Source organism: Lactuca virosa, chromosome 8 (assembly GCF_052849685.1).
Source record: "Lactuca virosa cultivar CGN04683 chromosome 8, Lactuca_virosa_CGN04683_v6, whole genome shotgun sequence".
NCBI classification, from domain to species: domain Eukaryota; kingdom Viridiplantae; phylum Streptophyta; class Magnoliopsida; order Asterales; family Asteraceae; genus Lactuca; species Lactuca virosa.
In genome coordinates this window covers 295457431-295467985 of record NC_136433.1, presented here as the reverse complement: position 1 = coordinate 295467985, position 10555 = coordinate 295457431, and the positions used below count along the sequence as shown (strand labels likewise).

At 33.6% G+C, this 10555-nt stretch overlaps 1 protein-coding gene across 1 annotated transcript; it reads right to left on the bottom strand.

The window, feature by feature from the left end:
* Positions 1-2042: 2042 nt before the first annotated feature.
* LOC145133669 (ATP synthase protein I-like protein) lies at positions 2043-5736 on the bottom strand. The gene is made up of 9 exons (XM_079068606.1): positions 5239-5736; positions 4708-4757; positions 4544-4619; positions 4276-4371; positions 3527-3607; positions 3353-3444; positions 2556-2648; positions 2407-2475; positions 2043-2313 (listed from the first exon to the last, which is right to left on the bottom strand). The coding sequence occupies exons 1-9, from the start codon at positions 5563-5565 to the stop codon at positions 2172-2174; spliced, it is 1026 nt and encodes a 341-aa protein (XP_078924732.1). The 5' UTR covers positions 5566-5736; the 3' UTR covers positions 2043-2171.
* Positions 5737-10555: the final 4819 nt, after the last annotated feature.

Sequence of the window (10555 nt, the reverse complement as noted above, 5' to 3'; positions counted from 1 at the left end):
AAAAAAAAAATGTCTAGTTGACTTTTTATATTCGCTTTTAACTGTGTAATGATTTTTATTATTAATTTAATGAAATATTCTTTTTTTTATTATTTTAAATGTTAAGAAACTTATTGAATTATAATTTTACATATTAAATAAAAATAATGAAAGGTAGTAAGAAATGATCATTTTCATCGGTAACGGGGTGAGAAGAAATGACATGGTAATAATATAACAGTAAAAAAAAATAGAAGGCAGTGAGAAGATACACGGGAAAATGACTTAGGAGGGTAACTACCTCTTATTCGTGTTCACATATTGGCAACTTCTTTTTTGTACATAAAAAACAACTAACTTGTTTTAACTGTTTAAATTACACCAATATTACCGGCTAATACCTGTTTTAACCGGTAACTCAAAGGGAAAATGACTTAGGAGGGTAACTACCTCTTATCCGTGTTCACATATTGGCAACTTCTTCTTTTTTGTACATAAGAAAGCAACTAACTTGTTTTAACTGTGTAACATCCAAAAAATCATGACCAAAAATTTAGTTTTTAATTTAATAGTAAAACCATAATTGTCAAACCATTAATTTAATACTCTAGCATCGGGCCCCGCCCGGCATCAGGCCCCACCCGGCATGAGGCCCCGCCTGGCATCGAGCCCCGCTCATTATACAGATCTGTCTCTCTTAGGCCCCACCTGTCTCTGGGTCCCGCCCGCTAAACACATACAATCATATAACATGATAACACATAAAGGAACATACTCTATTGTATCCATGTCCTAAGAAACATACTCTGCTAATAATGAGATACGGAACCTCGTCTGTACTCAGCTAGTGATGAGATACGGGACCTCGCCCACACTCACCTCCCTACTAGGCACATACAAGTATCACACAGACAACAAGTATAATCTAACATTCAAACATTCCTCGGGCACCCGCCCGGCATCGGACCTTGGTCCGAATAACATACTAGCATACAATGCCTAAGGCTAACCCCCGAGTCTTCCTACTCATAGACTACATGGGCTGGCATTGTGGCCTTAGACCTATTCACACAGTGAGGAAACTCACATTGCACTGCTGAAGCTCTGGCTGGAACTAGCTGAATACGGACGAGGTTCTGTATCTCATTATTAGCAGAGTATGTTTCTTAGGACAGGGATACAGTAAAGTATGTTTCTTTATGTGTTAGCATGTCATATGATTGTATGTGTTTAGCGGGCGGGACCCGGAGACAGGTGGGGCCTGATGCCGGGCGGGGCCCGATGTCGGAGTATTAAATTAATGGTTTGACAATTATGGTTTTAGTATTAAATTAAAAACGAAATTTTTGGTCATGATTTTTTGGATGTTACACAGTTAAAACAAGTTAGTTGCTTTCTTATGTACAAAAAAAAAGTTGTCAATATATGAATACGGATAAGAGGTAGTTACCCTCCTAAGTCATTTTCCTTTTGAGTTACCGGTTAAAACAGGTATTAGCCGGTAATATTGGTGTAATTTAAACAGTTAAAACAATTTAGTTGCTTTCTTATGTACAAAAAAGAAGAAGTTGCCAATATATGAACACAGATAAGAGATAGTTACCCTCCTAAGTCATTTTCCCAAGATACACCCACTGGCATCTTTTCTAACTAGTGTAGTAGCTAACTTGTGGTTTAATGTAATCCTATTAAATGAAGACGAAACACCGATTTTATATATCTTTTGTCATCTCAATGTTTTGCATAACGACAGCCTTCGGAAATATATTTTCTAAATAGTGTAATAGCCAACTTGTGGTTTAATCTAAACCTATTAAACGAAGACGAAACACCGATTTTATGTAGCTTTTGTCATCTCACTGTTTTGCATAATGACAACGACAACCACGTTACTAGTTTTTTTCTTCTGAAGTACTATTAATTAATTTTTTAATTAAGTTCAAAGTTCATTTATTTTAATTTCCACGCCACTGTTCACATATACGATTACGTTATTTCATTTCGCATGCCTAATCTTGCATTGAGCATTTGTAATACATGACATATAGTCGTACCTATCAACATTTGACCAAAACTTATATACATTAATTAAATCACACAGCCTTTTCCCTTTACACCACTTGTTCTCACAATATCACATCCAATAATTTCATCTACTCATAGTACAGAAAAGAATTTGTTTTATGTCAATCTTAATCAATTTGAGCATCATTTTCCACTATTGTAATTGCCTCTTCAATTGCTTGTGTAAAGGTGGCAATCTTGTATGTGAAAAATCCAACCAACATTGGAATCAACTCTAGGTGCATCAATCCGTATTCCGGAACTACAATCCTGCAAAAATGGAAATCATAAGGAACGTTACAAGATTGATTAATGAGGTACAACTTCTAATGCATGAAGTACATGTGTGCAAAGAACTTATACCCATTCCACCGGTTATAGATCATGACCAAGGCCACAGGGACCATCAATCGCGGCTGCCCAATTGCTGCCCTGAAAGTAAACATTAAAAATATTTAAAAATTAAATGAGGGAAATTTTGTAAAAGTTTAGGACTTAATGGAGAAAATTACTTGAGAACCCCTCGGGCCCCATCTGCCATTCCATCGATGCTGTTCCCAAGCATTCTCATATATACCAAAGAACCAACGAATCCAGCACCATAACTGAATAAATAAGTATATTTAATCCAATAAAACATCCGTTATATAAGAACAAAAATAAAAATTTACAATTAAAAAAAAAAAAAAAAAAACTGAGCATACAGGGGTAGAAGCAAAGCATATCCATGGGACAAAAATCACAACTATGTGGGACACGGGCTCGTTCTCAATCTCTTGTTTGTGAAAAAGACGAAAATGCCCTCCTAGTACTCATCACCAAAAATAGAGCATTGGATTAACATTAAGACTGATGTCAATGGGACAAAAGTTGCAAATTTTGTCCTACCAAAAAAACGTGGAATAGACTCAATATCGATGTCTTGTATGTGAAAAAGACGTAAATGCCCCTCCTCATCATAATGACAAAAATAGCCCTAAAAACAGTTGCATTTGGTGTAAACTAGAGAGAATGATGGCAACGCGACAAAAGTTGCAATTTTTAGTCCCACCCAAAAAGGTGGGAGTGGGACACAGACTAGCTCTTGATTTATTGTCTATGCAAAAGACGAAAATGCCCTCCTCAACCCCATCATCAAAAATAGCCCTATAAACTAAATCTTGCCTAGTCCCATCCTATCCGTGTAACAAACACAGCCTACATGTATGTATGCAAACAACAAGAGCAAAAATCTTAACAAATCACAACATAAATAAATAAATAAAAAGCTCCTACATTTTTTAAACATAAAAACAGATAGTGAAGTTACCTTGCTGCAATCTCGGGAGTGTATGAAATATAAGCTGACACCAGGCCAACACCACCAATTGCCAATGTCAAAATCTGCAACTTGTTCTTTAACTGTAAATTTAATTCAATTAAAAGTTTATAATAAACTCGTATGTCACTTTAATAAAATTGTGAATTTTTTAAATGATATAACCTTTGTATACTGTTCTCTTGACTTAGCAGCCAGCACTTTTGGGTCCCCTTTAGGACGCCTCAATTCCCTGAACATTACGTCCTGTATACAAGAGAATTAAAAATATTACTAAATAAAAAATATATATTTATTATAATCTTATTTGGGATTTGTTGAGTTTTTATGATGTTTAAAATTTTCTTTTTACATATAAAAGATGGGTTTTATGCAGATAAGTCCCATTATTTTGGGAAATTCTTTGATAAAGTCATAAACTTATTCTTTTGAACAGAAAAGTCTCGATTATTTAACTTTACACGATAATCTATCATTTCCTGTTAAAATAAAAATAAGGACTTTTTCATTAATGTGGGCAAAATATTAAATAATCGGGACTTTACTGTTCCAAAAAAAAAACATTTTAGGACTTCATCAAAAAATTAATTTCCCAAAATAATGAGACTTTTCTGCATAAAACCCTATAAAAGATTCATTAATTATATTCAATCGACGTATAAAGTCCTATATTTTTAAAAAAATAATTTCACCACATATAATATTAAAAAAATATGTAAAGCAACATTCCATTCCTACATTCCACTACATTGTTTACTCTATTACCATGTCTATTTCATTCCTTTGTCACTGAGAAATCCATGATTTGGCAATCATAAGTGATTTGAACTAATTGTGTCAACAACATTTAATTAACTTTTCAAGGAAACAAAAAAGAAATAAAAAAAATAAAAAAAAGTGTAAAAAAGGCATACACTGCCTCCGGTTGCAGCTTTAGATGCTCTATCCCATTTGTCTTGTTCACGCCTTGTGGGTGCTGGTTTCCATTTTATCGGTTGAATGTTTGTAGCCTAACATCAAAACAAAATGTTGTTAGGATAAAATCTTATCTTATATCAAATATGCAACTATGGAACAATATTTTATGCTAACTTACTTAACCCATTGAATCATGGTTGCATAATTCGTATCAGTTGCATAAATTGATAAAAAAAAAAGTGAAACATCATTGCATAATCTTACTTCAGCAACCTCGACTTGTTTCTCTATGATTGGATTTGGAATCGTTGCTAGCTCCTTGCTCAAATCGACTTCCATACTATATACATCAAGAGTTTTACATCAAAGGGAAAAATAAGAAACGTGAAATTTAATAAAATCGAATGTAATATGAGGGAGATTCATGCCTGTTGAGATTCATGACTCTGTTGAAGCTCAGAAATCCAGATGCCTCCTCCTTTTTACAAGTAAGCAGAATGGAACATTGAGATATACACACAAAACACAAATTCATAGTTGCATAAAACGATTACAACTTAGCGATTAAAACACAAATTCATAGAGCTAAAATTTGATTTTTGACGAATTTGTTTGCAAGAGGAAAATCGTTACGTTTACAAGTAGTGTAAATGTAACATTACTTAAAAACAGATAATATGATAAAGTGATGATTCATGTTTTTTTTTTCATTTATAAACCACACAAATTTTTATGCCTTTATATATAGAGCATCAACTGCTGAAGTCTTCTAATTGTGAAAGGTCGTCTTAATTTAGTAAAAGAAGATGTGATTGGTATGATTTGCGAGAATTTACTACTTGTACATTTTTTTGGCCTAAAATTAGCTTTAATAAAATTCAAATTGAATTCTAACTAATAATCGGAAGAAACACCAATGTAAGTAAAAATTAGGTTAAATGCATTGAAAATTACTTTACCTTAACTGTAGATAAGCGAGGGTCAGAGGAAGAATCATCAGAATCCCCAATCAAGCGTTTCATGTGAGGCATGAAATCTCTATTCCAAATTAAATCATCAGAGGTGATAGGGTCTTCCTTTTCACCTCCCCAGTACTTTCGGAGCTTGGTGGTGGTCGGTGGTCCGCCATAATCTCCGGGAGCAACGCCGGTGGACCATTTTTGGGGCTTTTTGTCGGGTAAAATGATCTTGGTGGGTCTAGTCGTGGATTGAATGGAATTGGATTCCTGATTGATGGGCGTGGATGTGCAGGTTACTGAAAGGTAGTGGCAGTTGATTGCTGCCATTGTTGTTTTTGCTTAAATGGATTGTATTGGTCGTCTCGTCTTCTGATATATAAAACGGAGACCCAGAAATATCTCGTCAAAATGTGCCAAGCAAGAGATGGAAGATGGATTTTTGTGTGGAACAACAGAATCCACACCAAAAGGTTATTATCGATCAAATTATTCTATTTAGTAAATCGCAAAAATGTATTTTCAAAATATCGGTTTTATTTTTGGATTCAATTTCTCAGGTGGGTGTTTCTGAGTCGGTTTTTTTTAATAGTATAAAAGACATAAGTTTATACTAAAATTATAATTTAATTTTATGTTTTTTTTGTTGACGATGGTATGATAAATGTCAATTTTGATGATATAGAATGTACACGTGTCAAAATTGAAGAAAAACAAAAATGTTACAAAACACACTTTTACTTTTTTCTAATTTTGCCACTAAACTTTTTTTTTTTTTTTCAATTTTGATATTCAGTTTTTTTATTCTAAATTGATCATCATTTTTTCAATTTTATTCAGTTTTGATGAGGTGATACTCCATTTTTTTTTCCAAATCCGACATTATTTTTTATACCATTTGAAACCGTATAAATATTTTTTTTACATTTAAAACCATATAAATACTTTTTTTTCATTAAAAACCATATTTTGTATAAATACAAGGTTTTTACATTCAAACCATACTGTTATGAATAAATATGTATTAATTATATTATAACCTTATTTTTCATGCACTATTGTAATGTTAAATTAAGAAGAAATACATCTGCAAGAACCAAAAATCACGAATATATACAACGAACCGTCCATTGGTAATTAAACTGAACATCGGACCCTCGTGTTCCCGATATCATATTAGCTTATCTGATTGTGCACTCCACATCTTCAAACTCATTTTAATATTGTATATTTAATGTAAAATATGATTATAATATAACTAATACACATTTATACATAACATTTTGGTTTGAATGTAAAAAACTTTGTATTTATATAAAAAAAAAAGTTGTTTTTAAATGACATGCGCACACACACGATTACAAATGGAAAATGGATAATATTGAAAAAAAATGATGTTCAATTTGGAACAAAAAAAATGAGTGTCAAAATTGAAAAAAGTAAAAACCTAGTGTCTTTTGTGAAAAAAAATCAGTTTTGACACGTCAGCATGCTACGTCATCAAAAATGACACGTCGTAATGTCACGTCAGCACGCAACCGGTTTGACCGGTTAAGTGGTCAGAATTATAACAAATTGAAAAACACAATATCAATTTTGAGAAAAAAAAAACTCAGTGTCAAATTAGAATTTTGGTGTAAACTTAGTGAGTTTTGTTCTATTTCCCTTATTTAAAATGACTTATTGACTTATTGGCATTTCAAAAAGCCAATAAGTTAAAATAGTGTTTGGTAAACACTAATTTTTTAGTGAAAAAAATGGTTTTTCCAAAAGCCAAGAATTATGGTTTTTCAAAAAAGCCAATAAGCAGTTTGAGAAGCAATCCCAAACACGCCTTGAAGCATCGTCAAATAAGATCTATAGTAAATTACGTGTATGGTCCTTATGGTTATCGGTTACTTGTAAGCTTGGTCTTTAGAAGGATTGTTTAACTCAGGCCATCCACGAAACTTTAATTTGCTACGCGTCCAGTCTCTCTCTTAACTTGTCCATATATTAACTATTAGAAACCCCTACACTAAGGGCATTTTTGTCCTTTCACCCGTGCAACCGCTTTAAAACCCACCTCATTCCCCTACCTTATTTTCCCCATTCTTCTCTGGTTGTGTTCGTCGCCTGGAATATCATTGGTTGTGTTCGTCGCCTGGAATCTGCAATTAATTCCTACCGTAGAATCAATTGAACTTATCATTCTAATACCATCAATTGATTTCTATTCCTTGGAAAAAACCATTCATTGATGGCGGATTTTAGGGTTCATCCTTCACCATCAAGTTCTTCGTATTTCCGGTTCTACCCTTGTATCGATAATCATTCTTTGAATTTCCTATTTAATCTGAAAATCTTTTGTGGTGTTGATGTTTAGGATGTGATTGTCAATTGGGTTGGATAGCTGATTTTCGTTTTTTGGGTTGAATCGACTGATTGAGCGTAGATGGTTTGAAGTTGTTTTTGATGTTGATGATATTGTCGGAACGTGAATAGTTATCTGATTTTGTTGGTGAATCGATGGAGGATTTTGAAATTAGGGTGATGATCGAATTTGAGTTTCAATGGAAATGTTTTCGTTGAAGTCGATCTTGAACAGGCTTTGATGAATATGTAGAGCTTTGTTTGATTGACTTTCGATGGGGCCTCATAATTGATTTCTTACGAAGATGATATTTCGAACTATATAGGATTAATCCAAATTGATTCTCGGTTTGTGTTTCAATGATGATGATGAAGTTTCGATTTCTCAATGGTATGTGTTTTCATTGAAGCTAGATCGAGAAGCAAATGCGATCTTTTGATTGGTCAAATTTGAAAAATATGGTCAAACCAATTTATTAACTTTCGTGATATCTCATTTTCGTTTTATACAAGTTTCGATTTATTACTGTTGGGTTTTGAGCATTCTAACACTCCTAAGTGTACATGCAACCTTAATAAACCTTGGATCTATGTTTTCTCTAAAATACATACAAATAATAATTTCCAAGGTTTACATCCTAACTAGCATGGCATGAAGAACTAGAATCATAAAACACTAGAAGAATGACATACCTTTTGATAGTGATTGATTGCTTGGAGTTTAAGAGCCTAGCACCAATAATGTGAATGCCTCAAGTGGAATCACAAATCACCACAAACCTTGGAACCTTGAGAGAATAATATATGTGCTCTAGAAATTAGGCCACCACTCTTGTTCACACACAACTAGTGTCATTTCAAGCATCATAAGCTCATTTATATAATGTGGAGGATTAGGGTTACATCCATGTAAACCCTAATACCCATGACTCTTCCTTTCCAAGGATCCATGGGTTAAAAGCTCCATGGACTATCCATGGATTCTCATGCATGCCAAGCCCATTCCAAATGAGTATTAGCCCACACTACATAAAATACAAGAGCCCATATTTAATTAGTCACCTTTTTGATCACCAAATTAATTCTAAATTAATTTATGACCAATACTAATTAAATAATATGATTTAATATTAATATATTATAACTTATAATATATTAATAAAGCATGAACATACTATTCTCAAAAGATTATCCAAACAAATTGTTCGGGTGAAGTGCAACCCAAATGGACCATGCCGGGTCGGGTCAAGTACATCTCAAATATTGTTATGGACTTAGACACCTTATCCAACAGTCTCCCACTTGGATGAGTCTAATAACATATTTGCAGATATGACTTCAGGAACCAACCGGCAATCGTAGCTCTCAAACCCTGTTGAACTATGAAGCGCCATTTTAGATAAGTGATCATATAATCATCTGCTCTCATGATATCAGCCGGACAAATACATGGAACAATGTCTTACTTATTGTCCAGCAGTTTGTTTCCTGATTTCCGATTTGTTTGACAAAGAACTTAATCGAACACATCAATTTAGTTATGACCGGGCCCGGTACATAGGTCAAAACAAAATCATCGAGGGGCCCAGATATAGCTTCTATTTCTAGAAGGAACAGATAAACTTCGACTCATATGCTTGTTCTACTGCTTATTGAATTGCACACAAAGGCACGTTTTATAACATCAAGTTACTGATGCGTTTACGTGCAATCAATGCACAACCAACTTATAGGCAACAACTCATATCTCTAGGTTTGAAGACTTATATGATATTATCGTCTCACGATCACTCGAGATAAATTCCATGAAGTGATGCAAGTGAGCGTGGGTTGAATCCAATACTCATAACTTATGAGCACTCATGAGTGTTGTAGCCATGTCCAACATCTTATACCTCTACAACCAACTCATGACAGTCTTGATTCATATCTACTTCCAACATATGACCGACTGTGGATGGTTTGAATAACTTAATCATTCGGAAAGAATAACCTAGTTATTATGGAAGTCAAAACATGCAAAGTGAAACACAATAATAATCGAATCCAATATGGTCTCAGAACCCTTTTGAATATAAATAAAACCACCTTTTATTTATCACCATATTGATTACACATTATTCATTATATAATGTTTCAAATAATCAACTTAATACTTGAATAAAAACAACAGTTGTCCCATGCTCCTAGCATGTACACTTTGTTTTTCTAAACAATAGTTATGCCATACTCCAAGTATGCACACTATGTTTGTCTATGATCTTTACTTTGTGAAATAGATAATTGAACATGATTCCAATGATGCTCATTTCACAATCCCAAATCCTTATTGTAAATGTGAGAATTCCTAATTCCTACCATTTACCAAAAATCTGTTAGATTTTAAACTTATATGCACTGATCCTCTCGTAATGATTATGCACAAGGTCACCAAAACCTTGTCATCAGTCATTACAGAGGATTCCAAAGGAGATCAATTCCATGGAAACGAAGTCTCATATTCAAAGTACATTGCTTTGAACATCCTTCTTGCATAAAAGTTTCTAACTTTCTCATAGATTCTTAATATCCAACTCCCAATATGGAAAATTTCCATATTCCCATTTTGATTATCATATCTGAACAAGAGCTACCTCTTTTCAGAATATACCCATATGGTCCTTCCAAAATTTAACACTATACTTCCAACTGTCCCTTAGCAACCAATCTTTGGTGAACCTTAGATTGTCCTCGACAATTGCTTAATCATTTTAGTCATATCCGGTTCTATTCATTTTTCCCTCTTAATGCTCTAAGCATTTTGAAAAATTTAGAACGGATAAATATTATAGCACATGTGACCGATCCTATATCCGAAGCATATGGGACACGATTCATGATGTCTCACATAAAGACCTGATACTAGATCAGTCTTTTGCTACAATATTTTTTATTTGCCATGTTTTCAAAAATCGACTATGAAGAGGGA

What these genes read in the sequence shown, in the direction of transcription:
- LOC145133669 (XM_079068606.1), bottom strand. Translation starts at nt 5,565, where the DNA reads ATGGCAGCAATCAACTGCCACTACCTTTCAGTAACCTGCACATCCACG. An exon ending in CAAGAGAACAGTATACAAAG is followed by an intron (nt 3,445 to 3,526) that starts GTTATATCATTT and finishes TTAAATTTACAG; the next exon opens with TTAAAGAACAAGTTGCAGAT. An exon ending in ATCTATAACCGGTGGAATGG is followed by an intron (nt 2,314 to 2,406) that starts GTATAAGTTCTT and finishes CCATTTTTGCAG; the next exon opens with GATTGTAGTTCCGGAATACG.